Source organism: Babylonia areolata, chromosome 21, assembly GCF_041734735.1.
Source record: "Babylonia areolata isolate BAREFJ2019XMU chromosome 21, ASM4173473v1, whole genome shotgun sequence".
NCBI classification, from domain to species: domain Eukaryota; kingdom Metazoa; phylum Mollusca; class Gastropoda; order Neogastropoda; family Buccinidae; genus Babylonia; species Babylonia areolata.
The window spans coordinates 40,249,736-40,272,205 of record NC_134896.1 but is presented as its reverse complement, the minus strand read 5'-3'; the positions used below and the strand labels follow the sequence as shown (position 1 = coordinate 40,272,205).

General features: G+C 43.1%; 2 protein-coding genes across 3 annotated transcripts in view; one reads left to right on the top strand and one right to left on the bottom strand.

The window, feature by feature from the left end:
- The window catches only part of LOC143296620 (protein dispatched homolog 1-like), a 147,688-nt gene that overhangs the window by 60,914 nt on the left and 64,304 nt on the right, over positions 1-22,470 (bottom strand). The window lies entirely within an intron of this gene.
- The window catches only part of LOC143296484 (protein dispatched homolog 1-like), a 31,036-nt gene continuing 12,588 nt past the window's right edge, over positions 4,023-22,470 (top strand). Inside the window, exons 1-7 of one of the 2 annotated variants that reach the window (XM_076608445.1) lie at positions 4,023-4,157; positions 8,916-9,084; positions 13,640-13,808; positions 16,158-17,676; positions 18,014-18,238; positions 19,218-19,343; positions 19,840-19,971. In XM_076608445.1, the coding sequence (XP_076464560.1) occupies positions 4,155-4,157; positions 8,916-9,084; positions 13,640-13,808; positions 16,158-17,676; positions 18,014-18,238; positions 19,218-19,343; positions 19,840-19,971 (2,343 nt within the window). In that variant the 5' untranslated portion in view covers positions 4,023-4,154. The remainder of the gene's footprint in view (positions 4,158-8,915; positions 9,085-13,639; positions 13,809-16,157; positions 17,677-18,013; positions 18,239-19,217; positions 19,344-19,839; positions 19,972-22,470) is intronic. The other variant, XM_076608446.1, reaches the window with a different exon arrangement.

The following is a 22,470-nucleotide window of genomic DNA, read 5'->3' as shown; positions in this document are numbered from 1 at the left end:
AACAGCATGACGGACAGGAAACGGGAGTGAGTTCCATGTGGAAGAAGTCTGGAAAGAGAATGTGCGTTTTCCATATGATCTGGTTCTGTTGGAGGGAATTTTTAAGAGACGGTCATCACCTGATGACCGGAGCTGGCGAGATGGAGAGTAGTAATGCAGAAGCTCAGAAAAGTGAGAAGGAAACATGCCAATTATAAATTCATAGCATGGGAGAGAGAGTTTGCAATCTATTCTTTTCTCAATATGTAGCCAGTGGAGGGAGTGAAGGAGAGGAGTAATTTGAGCAGATTTGGGAGAGTGGAAGCATGGCTTTGAATTCTCTGAAGTCTGGATAACAAGTAGTTGGGACATCCAGCGATCAAAGAATTACTGTAGTCAAACCTAGATAGGACCAGGGAACAGACAAGGGTGTTTTTTTTGTTGCATCCTGAGACAGAATGTGCCGAATAGAGCCTATTCTACGTAACTCAAGGTAACATATTTGACAGATCGAGGAAATCTGTCGTTCAAAAGATAGAGTCTGGTCTGAGTAAACGCCAAGGTTGCGAACAATAATTTTTGAAGTTGGAACATTGCACTCATTAAACTGAACAGCTTGGGGAAGTTAAACAGAATTTAGCAAACGTTTATGAGCAAGAAAAATCATTTCTGTTTTTTCGTCATTCAGCTGTAATTTGTTGCTTATCATCCACGATTTTATGTCAGCTATACATTGTTTGAGTAGAGGTGATAATCTCAGAAAGATGAGAGATTGGAGCAGACTTGTAAATTTGGTTGTCATCCGAAAAACTGTGATGTGAGAGGGAATGATTGGGATACAATTTCTGAAACAGTTTGTATATAAAGTAGAAAAAGAACTGGTCCAAGGACTGATCCTTGGGGAACACCAAATTCTATGGGAGCGGGTCTTGAGTGCAGACGGTTCACAGTAACAGTCTGTTTCCGTTTGGAGAGGTAAGAACTGAACCAAGAGAGAGCCATGCCAGACACACCAAAAGTATGGGAGAAACAGTTTATCAAAACGACATGATCAATGGTATCAAAGGCTTCTGACAGATCAAGAAGAGAAATATCATTTTTGTCCAGGGCTGAAAGAAGGTCATTGACAATTTTCAAACTAGCAACAACTAAAAAAGAATAGTTATTGTCATGTCATGTCATGTTTTGTCTTGTCTTGTCTTGTCTTGGAAGTCTCACTGCTTTTGCACACATGACAGATCGTTTCTGTAGCACATGCGTGGTACTCAGTGACCAGTAAACCCTCTTTCGTAAGTACAGTATGGTCTGACTTCTTTAAAAGTCACTCTGAAAAAATATCTTGTCCACGAACTAGATATTTTAGTATCTATTCGTTACGATTAAACGATTGGAACGCAATTTTTTTTTTTTTTTTAAGAAAGTGACCATACTTGCTCCAGCACCATTTCAATACAACGGTTCTTATTTGACTGTCCCAATTCTCACCACCCCAGTTTATAAACCACGCATGTGCTACAGAAACGATCTGTCATGTGTGCAAAAGCACCTGAGGTGGATGAAGGTGCACGTAACTAAAGTGATATCATAGCTTGTAGTGAAAGAATGGTAACGCTTACATATATATGTGTGTCTCCAGAAAATGGACAGTTGCTTCAATGGTGACTTCACAAAGTCGCAACATAAAAACATGTACTTGCACATAATCTCTCTCTCTCTCTCTCTCTCTCTCTCTCCCTCTGTGTCTGTCTGTGTGTCTCATGGTGGGCTATAAGCGACTAAAGTTAAAAATCTCCCTCTCTCTCTTTCTCCCCCCTCCCCCCCCCCCCCCTCCCCCCACCCCCTTCTCTCTCTCTCTCTCTCTCAAGCCCTGTGTAGTCGTCTGCGCTATGAGCAACAAAAGATAAAATTACCTCCCCTCCCTCTTTCTCCCCATCTCTCTCTCTTTCTCTCTCTCTCCCCATATCTCTCCCTACAACCCCCTCTCTCCCTCACACCCACTTCCCACAGACACGCACCTTACTATCGATTCTTTCAAGTGTGTTTTTCGCAATCCTTTTACGAAACATAGATGGAACTACGATAAATGACTGCACGCACGGTTTCCTAAACTCTAAACCCCGAGCCCCTCCCCCTTTCCCCCTCTCCCCTACCCTCCTGCCCCTCTCTTCATCTCCTTCCATCCCCTTGTGACAACAAGCGCCACTCTGTGTGTGTGTGTGTGTGTGTGTGTGTGTGTGTGAATGCAGTATCAACAAAGAACATTACATATTATGAGAGCTGACCACACTATTTACATCAACTGGGTGTTCAAGGATGAGGGAGAGAGAGAGAGAGTAACAGACAGAGAGACAGACAGAGACCGAGCGATTGTGTATGCTATTGTCAAGGGTTATACTCAACTTGAAAAGAAGATATTATTTGTTTGAATATTCCTTGTTGTCATTTTCATTGAATACAATATGGACCTCTATTTAGTTTGCCACACATTGCAAGTTAAGCGTTTCGTACAGAAATGCACAAAAAAACAACAACACAACAATGAGGAGGCAAACAAACAAACAAACAAACAATCACATAGGTTGAGAAACGATAACAATGTAACACAGTGGTAGCCACAGTACAATATGTGGCATGGAAAATATGTCGTTTACAGGCGCTCTCTCTCTCTCTCTCTCTCTCTCTCTCTCTCTCTCTCTCTCTCTCTCTCTTCTTCTTCTTCTTCTTCTTCTTCCGTGTCGAGGTCCGTGCCAACAACTCCCCCCCTCCCCCCCCCCCATGACCACTCTGACCCCCCACCCCCCGGCCCCCTCCCGTCCTCTCTCTACACACATAATGTTAGTTAAGATTGTGCAGGCAGCATATTAGCACATGTATCGTTTCGTGTCACGAAATCTCCGTCACGCCCCGATGACAATGGGGGCGGGCGGGGGGTGGGGGGGAATAGAGAGAAATAGAGAGAGAGAGCAAAAGACAGACAGGCAGATAGAGAAGGAGACAGAGAGAGACAGATAGTGAAAGAGGGAAAAATAGAGAGGGAGAGAGAGAGTGAAAGAGATAGAGAAAGTAAGAGGGAGAGAGAGTGTAAGAGGGAGAGAAAGACACAGAGAGAGAGAGAGGCCAGAGAGAGAAAAGCCGAGAGAAAGAGAGAGGGGGAGGGGGCAGAGAGAGAAAAGCTGAGACAGAAAGAGAGAGAAATAGAGAAACACAGAGAGAGAAATAGGAGAGAGAGAGCGCGAAAGACAGACAGAGAGAAGGAGACAGAGACAGACAGGCAGAGAGAGAGAGACAGATAGTGAAAGACGGAAAAATAGAGGGAGAGAGAGAGACAGAGAGAGTGAAAGACACAGAGGAGAGAGAAAGACAGAGAGAAAGTAAGAGGGAGAGAAAGACAGACAGAGAGAGTGAAAGAGATAGAGAAAGTAAGAGGGAGAGAACGAAAGAGAGAAAAAGAGACAGAGAGAGAAATAGAGGGAGAGAGAAAGGGGGGGGGGGGAGAGGGTGACATACCACCAAAGAGAACAAAGCGCTTTTAGACACGACATCCGGTTAAGGAGTTAGAAGAGGGGGCAGGTGCATGCTGAATGGTGTGGATGTGGGTGGAGAGGAGTGAGGGGGCGAATTGGTAGGTGGGGGGGGGCGAAGGGCAGCGTTGAGGACAGAGACACACACAAAAGGCGGCGCACCTTGCACGGCAGTGTTTTTGCAAAGCTTATTAACGAGGAAAACAAAACTCGCACAATAAAATAGACAGAACAAAGAAGGAGGAAAAGAAAGATAGGTAGAACAGAGAAGACAAAGAAAGATAGGTATAGTAGATATACATGCGAATAAAGGTTTGAAACGACTGACTGCATTCCCCCTCTGGGAGACGTATATCAATGACGTGAATCACTATACAAAGTAAATAACTAAATTAAAAAAAAAAAAAAAAAAGGGTAGAAGACCCAAATGTGTGTGTGTATTGTGGTCTTGACAAAAACCTTCCTCTTCACTTCTACCCCCTTTATCCTAAGCGGATTAAACCTGATTGATTTCGTGCATAAAAAAGCTTTGTTGTTGTGTAATTGCACCTTCCCGACCAGGAAGACATCCTAATTCACAGAAAAGCTTTCAACCTGCAGCACACTTCAGTTAGTTGGCGAGCACCAGACAGAGGAACATCTCAGAGGTTTGCTATGGTGTGTTTGTAGGATTATTAATTTCTATCAATAGTGATAAAGTATATCTCACTAAGCTTACTAACACTCTTTCTTCGCTCTTGTTAATTCACTTGTGTTGTTCGGTTGTGTGTGTGGTCAACCTTAACATTTTCATTTTGTATTATTTTGTCAGATGACAACTGACTTGGCATAAAAGATAGCAAGAACTCACTTGTTTTTACTCAATTTGATAATGACGATGTTCCTCTGATATGAGCACAAAAAAAAAAAAAAAAAAAAAGAAGCCAGAATGTTCGCACCAACAAATTACTGTTACATTTATATCTATTATTTTCAAATTATGGCACTTTGACTTCATACACTAGTTACTTATTAGTAGCAGTCGTTCCTATCCTTTGTTGTTTAAATAGGAACGTCGATTGCTAAGTATGGAAGTAACATTTGATGAATACAACTCTTTGGAGCAGCTTAATCAAGGGAAATTATTTTTCTTTTCTTTTTTTTTTTTTTTTTTTTACAATGAGAATTAATTATATTTTCTAAATTGATCTGTCCTAAAACGCTACATTTTAAAAACGATGACTCAATTCAACGAAAGGCTTTTGTGTTTTACACTCAGTGTGAAGGTCTTTCTCTATGTACATTCGCCCAAGTGGTCTTTTTGGGAAAATACAACTGAATCGATAGGTACACCTCTTTACAATAATGAGCGCGTGCGCGGCTTCGGAGGCCGCCATGTTGTTTCCTTCAGCATCTCCTTTCAAAATCCAGCATTGAATTGATACTTGACTTTGACTTTTGACTTTGATAGCATATGATTGAAAGGAGGCGAAGAAAGCCGCCAAATATTTATTCAGAGAAAGATTTGTGCATGTCTCATCATTAACTGGATTATGTCCCATATGACCACAAAAAATCCAAATATCTTCATCGCACAGTCATCATTTGAGAGAAAAGGAAAACCCAACCAGTTAATTCCCTTGTGCAATTGCACCATGAATTTTGTTACTTCTCAGATTTTAGCCCTTTTCACCTCACACAACGCTTTTTAGATCACTGGTGCAAAGTGACACAAACTACATCATCGACGTGTTTACTGTGTATGAATATTTTAAAGTGGATACTGAATTAACTAGAATGATCATAAAAGAGACAAAAGAGGCAAGGCCTTCAAGACTCACTTGTAGCAAATTAAGTCCCCTAGCATTAATTAGAGAGTAATTTCCCTTTTTTACTATCTTGCACCAAAATCGTTTGCAAAAATAAATAAAACTTCTATGCTTAGCAAAAGAAGTTCCTGTTTGAACAGAAAAATGATAATAATGACTGCTCTTGTTGTTGTGTCAGAATATCAGATCAAAGTGCCAAGTTTAGAGAATACAAAAAAATATAAATATAACAGTAAATGCAGTTTGCATATAATTAGGCTTCATTTTTTTGTGCCCATCCCAGAGGTGCAATATTGTTTTAAACAAGATGACTGGAAAGAACTGATTTTTTCCTATTTTTATGCCTAATTTGGTGTCAACTGACAAAGTATTTGCAGAGAAAATGTCAATGTTAAATTTTATCACGGGCACACACACACACACACACACACACACACACAACCGAACACCGGGTTAAAACATAGACTCACTTTGTGAGTCAAAAATGAATGGACCGTGTCGTCGTTTCCGAGTGTAAAAGCTTGTCGAACACAGATCTAGAGAAAACGGCTGCATGTGCTTAGGGCGATGGCAATGTCTTCTTTACCGCGGACTTAACCATGACTTAAACAATATTATCACTTTGAATTCCAGAATCGATTTATCACCCTTAAAAAAAAAAAAAAAAAAAAAAAAAAGGCTTAAATAACAATTTTTGAACGTCATTGGTAGACGCGCAACAGTGCTGTGACTAAACTATTTATTTCCACCCAAACGTGCTTAGTTCGAATCTGCATTTATGCCTCTTTTTTCTTTTTCTAAAATATCATTTTTAACACTGAGCTTTAAAATAACAAATTAATACAGAACACATTTTAACGATTGAATTTATTTATTCATTTATTTATTTATTTATTTATTTATTTTTTTTTTTTTTTAGTGTATATCACAAGAGTCTTGAAGGCCTTGCCTTTCTTGATTTTTCATTTACGGAAGGAGTGGTTGTGTTTGTTTATCATTATTATTATGTTATTGTTTTTTTTTTCCTTTTTACTGTAGGAGTGGTTGTGTTTGTTTATTTACTTTTATTGTGCTCTTTTTTGTTGGTATAATTTTTCAATGTAACAGTCATGGTTTTTGACTCACTTGTGTAAACAAAGTGAGTCTATGTTTTAACCCGGTGTTTGGTTGTCTGTGTGTGTGTGTGTGTGTGTGTGTGTGTGTGTGTCTGTGTGTGTGTGTGTGTGTGTGTGTGTGTGTGTGTGTGTGTGTCTGTGTGTCCATGGTAAACTTTAACATTGACATTTTCTCTGCAACTACTTTGTCAGTTGACACCAAATTTGGCATAAAAATAGGAAAAATTCAGTTCTTTCCAGTCATCTTGTTTAAAACAATATTGCGCTTCTGGGATGGGCAGAAAAAAAAAAAAGAATGAAGCCTAATTATATGGAAACTGCATTTACTGTTATATTTATATTTTTTGTATTCTCTAAACTTGGCACTTTGATCTGATATTCTGACCCAGCAGCTAGAGCAGTCATTATTATCATTTTTTGTTCAAACAGGAACTTCTTTTGCTAAGCATGGAAGTTTTATTTATTTTGCAAACGTTTTGGTGCAGATAGTAAAAAAGGGAAATTACTCTGTAATGCTAGTGGAGTTAATTTGCTTTAAACTGATCTTTCTCATCTTAAACATTATATTTTGAAACAAGAGAGGCAAGGCCTTCAAGACTCACTTGTGATGCACTTTTTAAAAAAAAAATCCAAGCTTTTTATGTATTGAGTATAAATTAAAAATGTAATGTTTAAGATGAGAAAGATCAGTTTAAAGCAAACTAAGTTCCCCAGCAGAGTAATTTCCCTTGTTCTACTGTCTACACCAAAACGTTTGCAATAAATAAAACTTCCATGATTAGCAAAAGAAGTTCCTGTTTGAACAAAAAAGGATAATAATGACAGATCTTTTGTTGGGTCGAATTTCACATCAAAGTGCCAAGTTTAGAGAATACAAAAAATATAAATATAACAGTAAATGCATTATACTCAATACATAAATAGCTTGGATTTTTTTTTTAAAATGTATCGCAAGTGAGTCTTAAAGGCCTTGCCTTTCTTGTTGTTTATAATTTCAACTTGACTGTGTCCTTTTTTTGTTTTGTTTTCTTTTCTTTTTAATTTTTTTTCTATTTCTTGTGATTTTTTTTAAAGTGTCGTAGTGGCTGTTTTTGTTTAAATAACGTATTTGTGTAATTGTTTGTTTGTTGTTCATGTCGTCTTGCGGCATTCTGTATTGGCGTTTCGTTTCCTGCGTATACATATGGTGACCTTTTTAAAATTTTGTTACAAAGTCATGCAATGAAATGTCAGCTGTGAAGATAAAATTGGTCTCACGTGTAATGATAGCAACGTCCTATATGGTACCATCTGCATTTTAAAAAATAGATTAAAAATAGTAGTTTATTCTTTCATTTATTCATTCATTCATTATCTCCTTTCAACGCAGAAATAAACTTGGTGAGATTGAAGAGGGCATCAAAAGAGACACGAGTCTGTTCAGGACCTACGTCAGTTACTGCATCAATATCACCCCCAAACAGCACGTTCGCGAAGAGCATTGTGTGGAGTGGATAAGGAAGGGGGTTTTGGGTTAGCCTTACATGGAGAGCAGGAAGGAGAAGGAATGCATGCCACTGTCAGTCAGTTGGATCGCTAGGTATCGGCCACAAATCAGGATGATCAGAGACTGACTTTGATGATGAGAGAACAGTGGATCCTGCCATACCACAGATTACTACACACATCTCAAACAAAGAGAAAAGAAGAAGAGTGATTGAACAAATAGTCATCATCTGTATGCCTGAAAATAAACGCTTGACTTTCCTAGACCACTGAAGATTGTGTCAAGTCAAGGCAAAATGATCTTTAATCAGCCTGAATGAGTAAGCTTATAGCACCCTTTTTTTCCATTTTGCCCTCAGAAAAACAGAAGACAAGGCAGAGAAGAAAGAAAGAAAAGCATAAAAAGAAAACCAATCATTGCAAGGAATACAGATTGTGTGTGTGTGTGTGTGTGTGTGTGTGTGTGTGTGAGTGTGTGTGTGTGTGTGTGTGTGTGTGTGTGTGTGCGCGCGCGTGCGTGTAATACATATGTATATGCGTATACATATTGGAAAAAAAACAAACATTGAGTTCTCAATGTCTGTTTTATTCTCATAAAGTTTTTATGTCGTTTTTTTTCTTCTCTCATTGAAATGTACATAAGTACGTGTCTGTTTCGTTCTGGTAACTGTACAAGGTCCATGCCTATCGTATTCTTGCAAACGTACATAGCGCTGTGTCTTCTTCATTCTTGTAAATCAACATAACTTGATGTTTGATTCTTCTTAGTGTACATAGCTTTATGTTTTATTCTTGTAACTGTAAATAACACCATATCTTGATTATTCTCATTACTGCAAAAACAACAACAACAAAATAACTAAAAATTATCGTGATGTTAGATCAATTTTAGATTTTGCCATTGCAAGCAATACAACAATCCCTACATAAATATTTAGAAAAAGAAATCGTGTGTGTGTGTGTGTGTGTGTGTGTGTGTGTGTGTCCATGGGTGCGTGCGACGAAAGTCGGCAGTGACAATGATCACAGTATCTCCAAGGGAGACTGCAGAATCGAAAGCCCAGGACACGCAAGCAACCGACGGCGATAACGAAGAGAACAGGGAAAAAGCAGCGAAACTGCGGGAACCTCTCCTCCTCGTCAAATGGATCACAAACTACCCTCATTTGTATTTCGGTAAGTCCTCCTATTTGGCGGATCAATGGGTTCTTCGTTTAAATCATCATCATTCACTTACAATTCTTCTTTTTATATAATTCGATGCAATGAATAAGAATATGCATCTATATGGAAAGACAATTAACAGAAAATAGATCAGATATGCACTGATCTGTAATGCGCATTGCAGCTGTCTGAAAATACGTGAAATAGAACAGATTATGAAATGAGAAAAAAAGATGAAGAAATAAACAAATAAACAGACTGTGATGATTACAAGAACTAACTACGTCTGAAACGACAATGAAATAATTTTAAGGAATAGCAGCAGACTTGTGCCTCTGTTCCAGATGAATTGAAAATATCTCATGTGATCTGGTCCCAATCTTGTGTTGTCACCGAGAAAGTTTGAATAATAATGCACCAGTATGCTGATTTCTCAGTCATTCACTGTCATCCATGGTATATATATATTTTTTTCTAACAGGTCATTCATTCTATGGGGTTATCTTAAAGAAAAAAAATTCTGGCCATTATAGGTCCAAAATTAATTCTTTGTGGGGAAAAATGCAGATATCTGTTTCAACATAGATTCTAACGATTTTGTTTTCAATCATATTTTAATATGGTTGAATTACAATATTTCCAGACAGTGTCAACACGATGCGGGAAATGATCCCGCCATTGTTGGTGGCCACCACCACCATCTCCCCCCATACGCCTCTTCTGACCCTACATCCCCGTATTGCTCTTACGTATCTGAGCTGTTGTAAGAGCAATCACAGCAGCGCTAAGTCTGCTTAACGTTCAGAACGTTCCTAGCTCCAGGCTAATTCCAGACTTCGGAACGTTCTAACGTTAAGCAAACTTAGTACCGCAAAGATCGCTCATGCAACTCAGCTGTGGTGTTTGTATTTCCTGATGAAGAGTAACAATGGAAGGCAAATACGTAAAGTGCGAAAACCAACAAAGTATTGTTGTTTTTTTTCTTCGGGTTTTTTTTTTTTTAAGTGAAGCAGTCAGGGAGTGGTAGCCGGACAGTGCATTGGGGGAAGAGTGCAGTTGGGGAAGGAGGGCGGGAGGGGGAGGGGGGGAGGTTGAGAGATAAAATGCCTTGAACATATTCAAAAATGTTAACTCACTTGGGACGGAAAGTTTTCTCCCTTACTTTTCCCCACAGAAGGCCCATTTGTTAGGGTTTGGAAAAAAAAATCACAAAAAATACAAAACATAAAGTAACTGAATGAAACTTGATGTACTTGACCAACTGAACCCTCTCGTCTCCTCGTGCGTACGCCCATCCTGTTGCAACTCGTATTGTCGGCCCTGCATGTATTGTCGCCGGCGACATTATGTGCAGCCATTATGCATATATTGTCACCAGTTTTTACAGTAAAAAATTCAATGTAGAAATGATGATAGTATTATGATGATCACTATGATAAAGGTTATAGTGGGTGCGTATGAGAGAGAGAGAGAGAGAGAGAGAGAGAGAGAGAGAGAGATGAAGATAAAGATGCATTTTATTTCAAAGGGAAATAGAATAAGCAAGCAACTGCTTTTTTTTCACCCAGCCCTCAAACTGGAAAGTGTCAAAAAGAAATTATATGAAGAAAGACCACAAGAAATGAATAAACAGTAATCGGCTTCCACCCACTCAGCCACAGGTGGTCTTGACACCGCCGTGACCAAAGACTGAGATAAGGGAAGTCATAAACGGGCGTTTTACGTGGTGGTCAGCTCTATGTCAACTTCACCTTACAGAACACACACACACACACACACGTTTACTGTACTGCCTGTGCGCGCCTTCCGGGAGTATAGGCATGCCGGCTTCATAGCGTCAGCTGCGCGGCCATTGGTTTGGTCCATCTATTTATAGGTTCGTGTTTACAACCGATCAACTGCAGCCACAAAGACTGATTTGACGAGAACGACTCTGGAATCTCCAAGCTCCTGGACACACTGCATATACGGCATCAGGATCACATTTCTGATAAAGACTGCCAGAGGAGGAAGGACCAGTTCTTGCAAACCAGGCAACTCGTACAGAAGAGGCTACGTGAGATGAAGAACACCTGGTGGGAGAGAAAGTCCGAAGAGCTTCAGTCCGCTGCTGATGCTCACGACATGAAGACCTTCCATGATGGTCTCCGAGCTGTGTATGGGCCAAGAGTCACAGGATCAACACCTGTCCGAGCCTTGGACCAGACCACTCTCCTGACAGACAAGAACGACATCCTTGCCCACTGGGCAGAGCACTTCAACACCATCCTCAACAGGGACTCGTCCATATCTGACGAGGTAATTGCAGCCCTCCCATAGCTACCCGTCAATGACTCGCTAGCTGCCCCTCCCACCAAGGCTGAGACCCAGAAGGCCCTGAAACTGACAAAGTCAGGAAAAGCACTAGGAGCAGATGGAATCCAGGCTGACATCTACAAGTATGGAGGCGAGGTGCTGACAGACAAGCTGAATGCCCTGTTCCAGTCTATGTGGGAAAGATGGGAGGTCCCCAAGGATTTCAAGGATGCTTCAACTGTCCACATTTACAAACGGAAGGGAGACAAAACATCCTGCGATAACCACCATGGAATTTCTCTCCTCTGCATTGCCGGCAAGATCTTCGCCTGCATCATACTAAACAGACTGGTTGACCATGTCTCCAACACAGTCATCCCTGAAGCACAGTGCGGCTTCCGCTCAGGCAGGGGAACATGTGACATGGTGTTTGCCATATGCCAGATGCAAGGGAAGTGCCGTGAGCAGAACAAGGAGCTCCACATGGTCTTTGTAGACCTGACTAAGGGCTTTGACACAGTGAACTGCCCTGGTCTGTGGAAGATCCTCCTAAAGTTCGGCTGCCCAGAGAGCCTAATCCAGCTGACTGCGTCATTCCGCGATGGCATGCAGGCGAGAGTACAGGAAAATACTGACATATCAGATCCGTTCCCTGTTGTAAATGGAGTGAAGCAGGGCTGCGTCCTGGCACCCACATTGTTCTCCATTCTCTTCTCTGCCATGCTGATTGACGCCTTCCAAGACTGTGGCAGGGGCATCTACATCCAGTTGCGCACAGATGGCAAACTTTTCAATTTGTGGCACTCCACGCCAGGTCCAGGGTGTTTGAGGCACTGTTGAGAGAGTTCCTCTTCGCTGATGACTGCACGCTTGCTGCACACACCCATGAGGACATGCAGTTCATTATGGACAGGTTCTCAGCCTCCTGCAGGTGCTTTGGACTCACCATCAGCCTCAGCCAGACCGAGTCCATGTACCAACCAGCTAGCTCACGGAACGCCAGTGCCTCCCCCCCACCTACAATCAAGATCGATGACACAGAGATCAAGTAAGTCGACATGTTTTGCTACCTGGGCAGCACCCTATGCAGCAATGGAGCCTTTGATGCAGAAGTGACGCTGCGCATCACCAAGGCCAGCTCCGCCTTTGGCAGACTCAACAACAGGCTGTGGAAAAACAAAGGCATCAGGCTCAGCACCAAAATAAAAAACTACAGAGCTGTTGTGCTGACCATCTTGTTGTACTGCTGTGAAACATGGATGACGTATCACCGTCACATTCATCAACTTGCTTTTTGGTAGTGGCATATATTGCAGAAGGGCGACAACGGTATGTGCAGGGCGACTATACATGCAGTAAGGCTTGCACATAATATCGCCGGCGACAATACGTGCAGACAATACGTGCAGAGGGGCGACAATACATGTCGCAACCCCCACCCCCACCCCCCACCCCACCCCCCTTCACTACCCTTCGAATCTTGTGTCACTGTCAGTTACTTCTTGCTGGTAGCTTTCTTCACTGCAGATTCAACCTCTTCATCATCCTCGTCGATGTTGGAACCTTTGTTTGAAGAAACTCAATCACTTCAGCAGCAGTAAAAAGCCGCAGTCGTGACCGATTTTGCTCCAAAAATTTTAATTGTAATCCTGCGACGCCATTTTCGTTATGTATGCAGATTAGCATGTCATGTTGGGTGCCCAAGTCAGTCGGTCGCCAGCGAGTGTGTTGTTACGGAATCTCACGATGAAACTTTCCATTTAACCCTTGGCACGTTCGCAATGACCCTTGACACATTCGTACATGCGATTGTTATGCTACCTCCCGAGGAAAACGTGGAAAATTTTCTAATTGTCGAAATCGCTCTAGTGTTCCGTCGTCCGGAACCACGCCTCACATCAGGAACGCTTTAGCGTTCCATCGTCCAGAGTGAGTAGCTTATAATATTTGATGGCCACAACACAAAACCAAGTGAATCCATCAGATTAAATATTATCACCATAATCATCAGTCATTAACAGTCATCATTAACCATCATGAATAATCATTGATCGTGAATCATCCACCAGATATCATCATCATCATCACCATAGAAACTTATATTGTGCCTATTATCAATCATCATCATCATCATTGACAACTAATATTGTGTCTATCTTCGATCAGAGACCAAACTCTATGCACTTTACAAACACAGAATAGACCATACATTGGTAAAAAGGTAAAGAAAGTGAACATTGATCAATGACTTGACAAACCCCGTTGATTGCAGCCGTCTGTCTCGGTGTGCACGTGCTCTTCCTGGCCATATCGGGCATCGCTGTGCTGTGCGGCTACGACCTGTACCCTGCCAACTTTGACACCCTGCCCCTGGAGCTGTATGATGAGCCCTGGATGAAGAGGGACTTCGCCTGGCGGGACAGGGAAACATATCCCAACAGGTGGGTCATCATCCTGACAGGTATCCCATCAGGTGGGTCATCAGACTGACAGGTATCCCATCAGATAGGTCATCATCCTGACAGGTATCCCAACAGGTGGGTCATCAGACTGACAGGTATCCCAACAGGTGGGTCATCAGACTGACAGGTATCCCAACAGGTGGGTCATCAGACTGACAGGCATCCCAACAGGTGAGTCATCAGACAGGTATCCCATCAGGTGGGTCATCAGACTGACAGGTATCCCAGAAGGTGGGGTCATCAGACTGACAGGTATCCCATCAGGTGGGTCATCAGACTGACAGGTATCCCAGAAGGTGGGTCATCAGTCTGACAGGTATCCCAGAAGGTGGGTCATCATCCTGACAGGTATCCCAACAGGTGGGTCATCAGACTGACAGGTATCCCTACAGGTGGGTCATCAGACTGACAGGTATCCCAGCAGATGGGTCATCAGTCTGACAGGTATCCAAGCAGGTGGGTCATCATCCTGACAGGTATCCCTACAGGTGGGTCATCAGCCTGACAGGTATCCCAGCTGATGGGTCATCAGCCTAACAGGTATCCCAACAGGTGGGTCATCAGCTTGACAGGTATCCCAGCTGATGGGTCATCAGACTGACAGGTATCCCAACAGTGGGTCATTCCTTTTAAACACCAATCACGAGATTCCCATCTTGAATACACAACATCTGGAACAAATACACATGGCACGTGAACGGCTGCAACAGCAAATTGTTACGACAGGCACATGAAAAGATTCTGGAATTTAAAAAAAATGTTTGACTAACTTGTGTAAACAAAGTGAGGCACTGGTGTTCGGTTGTGTGTGGGGGGAGGGGGGGGGAGGGGGGTAAACTTTAACATTGTCATTTGCTATGGAAATACTTTGTCATTTAACACCAGATTTGGCACGATAATAGAACAAATTATGTTCTTACCATTCATACTGTTTATAATGACAGTGAACATTTAGGATGGGCACAAAAAGAGAAGAAAAAAAGGAAAACAAGAAGCCAAATTATTTGCACAGTGAATATACTGTTACATTAAAATTTTTTAAAAATCTGTTCACAAAACGTGACACTTTGATTTGATATACTGAAACACTGATCAACAGCAGTCACTTTCATCATTTTTTGTTCAAACGGGAACTTATTTCGTTTAGTTTGGATGTAACATTGACGAATAATTGTTTAGGGCAGCTAATTGAAGGGGAAACCAATCATGTTTTGGAGCATGGGCATTAATTTGTTTTTAAACTGATCTTTTTAAGATGGTTACTCAGTACACGGAAAGGCTTTTGTTTTTCAAACTCAGTGTGAAGACCTTTCACCATGTACATTCCCACAAGTAGTCTTTTTTTTCTGGAAATAACAGATCGTACACAGTGTGACATAATTTAGGATTGGGTCGTGGGGGGAGGGGGGGGGGGAGAGTCATACTGTGTACGTCAGAGATTAGTGACGCTTAACAAGCTTTTTGACGGGATGGCTGCTGTATGAAGTCATCGTTATTCGTGCTCCTCAGCAAAACAAGAGTTTCTTGTATTTTATCATTTGGAATATCGTTGTAACTGTGTAAAAACACAATACACAACGCAATAAATATTCAGTAGTACGAATGCGCGGGCGGTAGTCTGATAACTTGACGCAGGGAGCCATATTGGTTTTTAACTTGCAATAAAGAATTCATGGATGATTTATGTGAAAGGAGACGAAGAAGGCCTATAAATTTTTATTCAGAGTAAGATTTATGCATATGTCTGACTTACTGCACGTGATGTTCCTGAGCGATGAACAAAAATAAACAAATCTTATTTTCATTCCAAAACCGACTCTCAGTTACTCTCAAGTCACAATGTGCATGGGCATAAAAGTGGTTTCCATGGTAATTTCCCCTCTTTATTTTCCGTTTTATAAAATTAGTAATTTTTGAAAATGAGCGTGCATGTTCACGGATTCCGACTATGATAAGTGATTTTGGGGGGGGGGTATTCATGCCAAAGATAAAGTGCTATGAAATGTTTGAACAGACTTGGTGTCAGTCACTGACTTTTGTAAGTAGACTATCACATGGTCAGCAATATGACTGACCTCGTAAGGATACGGATTCGTGGCAGACGATGTTTCAGAAGACTGAAGCTGTTCATAGTCTATGAACTGCATTACGTTATGCAGAGTATATATTCATATTGTCTTTCAGATTTATGTAGATCTGCATTTATTCTCTTGTTACGATGTTTTTAAATCTCGTTTTTAACCGTTACGATCCATTTACTGGATACAGGGTGTGTCACAAGTGAGTCTTGAAGGCCTTGTCTCTCTTGTTATTCTTTGTTGTTTTCAGAGTGGATCGTACCCTACCCCCTAACAAGTACCCGAGCTGGGAGCGTGCCTTGACCAAGGAAGGAATGCAGCTCCTCTACGATGCCGGTGACGGCAACATCTTCACCAAGGACAACCTGCAGCTCATCCAGACCATCGAGCAACGCCTGGTCAGCGTGAACCAGTTCTCCTCCTACTGTCAGATGACGCAAAGCGGCACGTGCCAACCGCCATTATCCGTGCTACGCTTCTTTGACGGGACCTACGCGGCTTTGAACCCTGTCTTCAACGACCCCGACTTCGATAACATCCCTGGCGTTATTCATGCGGCGTTCACCAACAACCAGACGAAAAGTGGATTTGCATTCACACTGGGGAAGAATCATCACATAAGTAACTCTTCTGTGTCGTGCACCCTCACCAGAACGTTGATTCCGTTCGGGTGGCCCTTGCCCGGGTATACGGATGAGAAGGAGATGCAGACAGCGCTGACGGACTTCATGGCGGACCACATGAAACCTGTTCTTGATTCCTACCTGGACATGTCTACCTTGGACTTTCTCTTCTTCAATGAGTGGCTGCTGATTCACACCTTGTTTATGGCTGCACTTTACGACATGGCGCTGGCTGCAGGCAGTGTGGCTTTCATCTTCCTCTTCATCTGGTTCCACACACGCTCGCTGTGGGTCACGTGTCTGGCCGTGCTGAGCATCGTGTGCAGCTTTGTGGAGACCAACCTCATCTACCGCGTGGTCATCGACTTTAAGTACTTCGGCTACTTCCATGTAGTGGCCATGTTCATCATCCTGGGGATAGGGGCGGACGACCTCTTTGTATTCTGGGACGCCTGGGAGGCCACCGGGCATCAGTCATACCCCTCCCTGGCGCACCGGCTGTACGAAGCTTACCGGAGGTCCGTCATCTCCATGCTGGTGACGTCAGTGACCACCATGACGGCCTTCCTGTCCAACGCAGTGTCACCCTTACTGGCGACCAGGTCGTTTGGCTGTTTCGCCGCCATTCTGGTTGGGATAGACTATTTGTCCGTGGTGACGTTTTTCCCCACCATCGTCATTTTCTACCACCTGCACTTTGAGGACAAGCCTCATCCGTGCTGCTGCTGCTGGAGAAAGCAAGACGGAGACAAAGAGAGAGCGGGTGATGAGGTCCCACCCCAGACCGATGACCTCACGTCAGAAAACACACAAGCTGGCTCCACCACCGACATCCTGTCCGTCCTGTCTGACAAAAGTGATTCAGTCGATCCAACCCACGTTGGCGTCGGACGTGACCAAGCGTCCCCCACACCCTCTAGGAACGACAACAACGACGTGTGGGCGACCAGAGTCAGACAGACTCAGGACAGCGGGTCGGACCAGTCCCCTGAGGGAAAGCCCAGCAGGCTGGTGATCTTTTTCCGTGACTACTACTTTGCCTTCGTGACGCACCGGGTTGCTCGCTGGGTGATCGTGAGCGTCCTTCTGGGCTGCCTGGTTGGGCTGGCCTACTCTGCCTCCAGACTGGAGTCTGACAAGGAGCCGGTGAGGTGTCTGATAGGGTTCGCTTCATGACTGGCGTGATTGTTTACAGATTAATTATTTGTTCTGGTCTGATTGGTTTGTTTCTTGCTGAAGTATATTTACGTGCTTGTTATAGTGTGTGTGTGTGTGTGTGTGTGTGTGTGTGTGTGTGTGTGTGTGTGCGTGCACGCGCGTGCGCACGCGTGTGTGTGTTTGATTGTTTCTTGCTGGTTTTTTGTCTCTTGTGTGTTTGTGTGTTGGGATGGGCACTGTGAACGTGCACAACTAGAGTGGAAATTTTTGCACGCCCTATAATGAAAACTAGTTTAACATTGGAACGTGTTGCTTCCTGCCATAGATCCAGCTGTACAGAGACTCGCACCACTATTCCAAGGCCGTCAACCTTCTCAAAGAAGGCTTCGTGTCCAACGACCAGGACGAGACCATCACCATCTACCTGGTGTGGGGACTGAAGGAGAATGACCTGTCCTCCTGTCACTTCTCCTCCATTGAGTGTCGCGGTGACCACCGCTTTGACGACAGCTTTCAGGCCAGCACTCTGGCGGCCCAGCGGGCCTTTGTGGTCAGTGCCTTCACCTCCCTGGTGTGTGTGTGTGTGTGTGTGTGTGTGTGTGGCCTGAAACTCTCTCAATTGGGCGTGTGTAAGTCTTACAGTCTGTGAAGGCTTGTGGATGCTTTTCCTTCTGTGGGTTTGCTTGCACCCAATGCATGTTAAGTCTGCACGTGTGAGTGGGTTTTGTTTCTATTCACGTTTAAGTGATTTAACAATTGATCATTAGTTATGCAGTCTTTCATTCCTTGTTCTCTTGGCGACCTCAGATTCCACTACACTTTCATGTCCATAAATTCGTTTATTGACGACTATTTTCATTGTCCCATCACCCACGCGAATTCAGTGCCATGACCCCCACGCCGTCATCCCGAGTCCCCCCCCCCTCCCTCCAACCTCCCCAAACCACCCAACCCCCCAGCTACAACCAACCGTGGCCCCAATGCCAGCAGTCCACAGGGAGCTATCGATAATCAGTCTCCCGCACACCAGAGGAGACTCCACACTGTTACCAAGTCACTTCTGTGGTGTTCTGTGATACCTGTTCTGATTCATCACATGCCAGCCACCACCTTTTGAGTTCCCTACTCACACCAATCTTCACTTAGTGGAGGAACTAGACTGAATGAGTGTCTCTCCGGGAGTTGATATTACTGTTACGGCCTTCTATCCGTCCTTAGCAAACTTTGGCAGAAGCTCACCACAAGCGTGGAAATGGCGGGGGAATCGAAACCGTGGTCACCATGAGAGCAGGTCATGAAAGGCCACAGGAATTTTGGTCCTCTTTCTGTGTTTGATGATGGATGATCATGAGGATATAGACACATACAACATAGACAGACAGACAGACAGACAGAGGGAGGGAGAGAGAGATCTATGTTCAGTTGAAACCTAAAGCGTTATGTTGTTGCATTGCCCAACACAGCCTGAAGAGTAGTGAATACAACATTAAAGTCATTCTTTGTGTCCGCCGCTTGTGTCTGTCCTCCAGACCATCTGTGACGACCTGTTCAATTTCACGGACCAACAGGTGTCGGAGTACAGAATTAAACGTGACCTCCTGTCTGGACAGCTGGAAATAGCCTGTTTCCCTAGAAACCTGCAGGCATTTCTGGATGTCGGTATCATTACAGTGTGTGTGTGTGTGTGTGTGTGCGCGCGCGTATGTATGTGCGCATCCGCGCGTGTACGTGCGAGTCTGCGCGATAGCATGTGTACGTGTATACCTGCACGAATGGGTGATTACTGTGTAATTTAATCTTTTGTTTATTATTACATTTAAAAAATATACATCCATGCCTTCGTGTTATCAAATCTCTTTGATCTTAATCTGGTTGTACTTATATTCTAAGTATTGTCATCGCATAGTGTGGTAAGGTATGTCTTTGACCATCTGAGGTCTTTGACCATTGCTGTTGGTTCATCATGATGTCAGTCAGATTCAAAGCACCACTTTGTTTTTGAAAGTATTTGTTTGTTATTGGCTATTTTGTTTTACGTGTATTATCTGTATTCTTATCATCATTATTGTTGTTGTTGTCGCTACAGTGTTTGTCGTTATTGCTGTTTTGCCAAACAGGATGGTGAAACACATGACTAATCACCTGTTTCAGAACGATCCTGTTTCTGGCAGTGCTGACGTCAGTTTGCCCTGGGACTGGAAGAAAACGTCAGACTTTATGACGTCACTGAACACTTATTACGACACCTCAGCCTTCAACTCAAGTTTTGCTAATTTCTTAGATGTGAGTGTGAATGTCCTTTTTTCTACAGGAAATAACACAGGAATGAAAACAAAATCTAAATTTTCACTTAATCAACACAATCAACAACCATCTTCCTGAAGATCTAGTCATCAGCCCCATCCACATGTAATATGCGTCTTCTGTTCAAACGTGAGAGAGAGAGAGAGAGTGCGTGCGTGCGTGCGTGCATGTGTGTGTGTGTGTGTGTGTGTGTACAGTGCGTGCATGTGTGAGTATGCACAAGTTTTTAGACTGATATGCACTTTTATGTTTCCTAATTTGTACTGTATCTGTGTTTGTGTATGATTTTCGATTTATGTTCGTACCTTGTTATGTACTATCCCCCCCAATATTCCTGTGACACCTGTACACGTGGTTATAAAGACATATTCTGTTCTATTCTACTCTCAAAACTTATTATCTATCTGAATATTCACAGTTTAACCTTCATGTATGGTATACACAGATTCAGTTTTAAGATACACACTTATCTCAGCTTTGGATGGTTCTGTATACACTATTTCTACTTTCGATACTGTGTGCATAATTTTCAACTTTAGATATTGTGTATACAATTTCAAATTTACGTAATTATTGTGTGTGCATTGTCAACAAAGACAGTGCGTGCATAATAAAAAAAAAAATTAGTGTACTATATGCAATATCAACTTGGATGTTGTGTCCGCAATTTATATCTGGGAAGTTTGCGCAGAATTTCAGCATTAGATATCGCGTGCACAACTTTAAATTGAGATACTATATGTACAGTCTAAGATATTCAGACTAAAAAAAAAACACACACACACAGACACACAAAAACTGGACATAAAAAGACTGAAGACAGACATAGACAAAAACAATTACACTGACGTATAGACAGGGAACTTGGTGGGTCCATGAATGATGGTGCGTACCCCACCACAGGCGTCATACCGTTAACATTCACACTTATGTAGCGCGTATCATCGGTGAGAAAATAAACTCGGAGCCCTTAAAAAAACACACACAAAAAGCCACGCAGTCATTTGCACTACAGGCTACCTCCCTGAATAGAGCCGACTGAGAATTGCCTTTCGGCGCTCGTCATTCGGTTCCTGTGTCATTACATCAGGTTTCAGTCACACACACACACACACACACACACACACACACGCACGCACGCACGCACGCACGCACGCACGCACGCGCGCGCGCGCGCGCGCGCGCACATGTATATCACATGGATTTTCTCTTTGCCAGGGACAACCATAGTTTGCTGCCGTGGGTTTTTTACGTGTGCTAAGTGGGTACTGCTCACAGAACTTCGGTTTATCGTCCCATCCGGTTAACTAGCGTCCAGACAACCACTACAGGTCTAGTGGAACGGCAGAAAATTATGGCGAGTGTTGTCAGCATGTATAGGTACCAGTAAACGACAGCTATGTGTCGTCAGTATGTACAGGTACCAGTAAACGACAGCTGTGTGTTGTCAGTATGTATAGGTACCAGTAAACGACACCTGTGTGTTGTCAGCATGTATAGGTACCAGTAAACGACAGCTGTGTGTTGTCAGTATGTATAGGTACCAGTAAACGACAGCTGTGTGTCGTCAGTATGAATAGGTACCAGTAAACGACAGCTGTGTGTCGTCAGTATGTATAGGTACCAGTAAACGACAGCTGTGTGTTGTCAGTATGTATAGGTACCAGTAAACGACAGCTATGTTTTGTCCGTATGTATAGGTACCAGTAAACGACAGCTATGTTTTGTCAGTATGTATAAGTATCAGTAAACGACAACTGTGTGTCGTCAGTATGTATAGGTACCAGTAAACGACAGTTGTGTGTTGTCAGTATGTATAGGTACCAGTAAACGACAGATACGTGTTGTCAGTATGTATAGGTACCAATAAACGACAATTGTGTGTCGTCAGCATGTATATGTACCAGTAAACGACAGATACGTGTCGTCAGCATGTATAGGTACCAGTAAACGACAGTTGTGTGTCGTCAGCATGTATAGGTACCAGTAAACGACAGATACGTGTTGTCAGTATGTATGTGGTTCGTCCGTCGGGATCGACGAGGACCATCTAGTCATCCTGGGGGTGGGTGGGTTGGGCTCTGTTGGTGCGCAGATGACTGGTCAGGCCAATCCGCGCCCGGAAGGTTCTGACGCAGTGTGGACAGGGGATGGTGGCGGCTGTCGGGGACTTGCTGGCACTGCTTTTCCTGGCCTGTCTGCGTTGCTCTGCTGCAGTGATTCTGTTGGCCTCACAGGATTTTTGCTGGCTGGTGCATCACCTCAGTCTTCTTTGTGCTGATTGTGAGGCCAAAGCTGTCACAGGCAGCAGAGAATTCGTCGACGCTGTGTTGCATGTCAGCTTCGGAGGCAGCGTTGAAAGCAAACAGGAAGTCGTTGACGGTGTCTGTCCTCACCTTGGTTTTTGCTTGAAGCCTCCTGAGGTTGAAGAGTGAGCCATCTGTGCGGTACCTGATGCCAACGCCTACGTCAGTATCT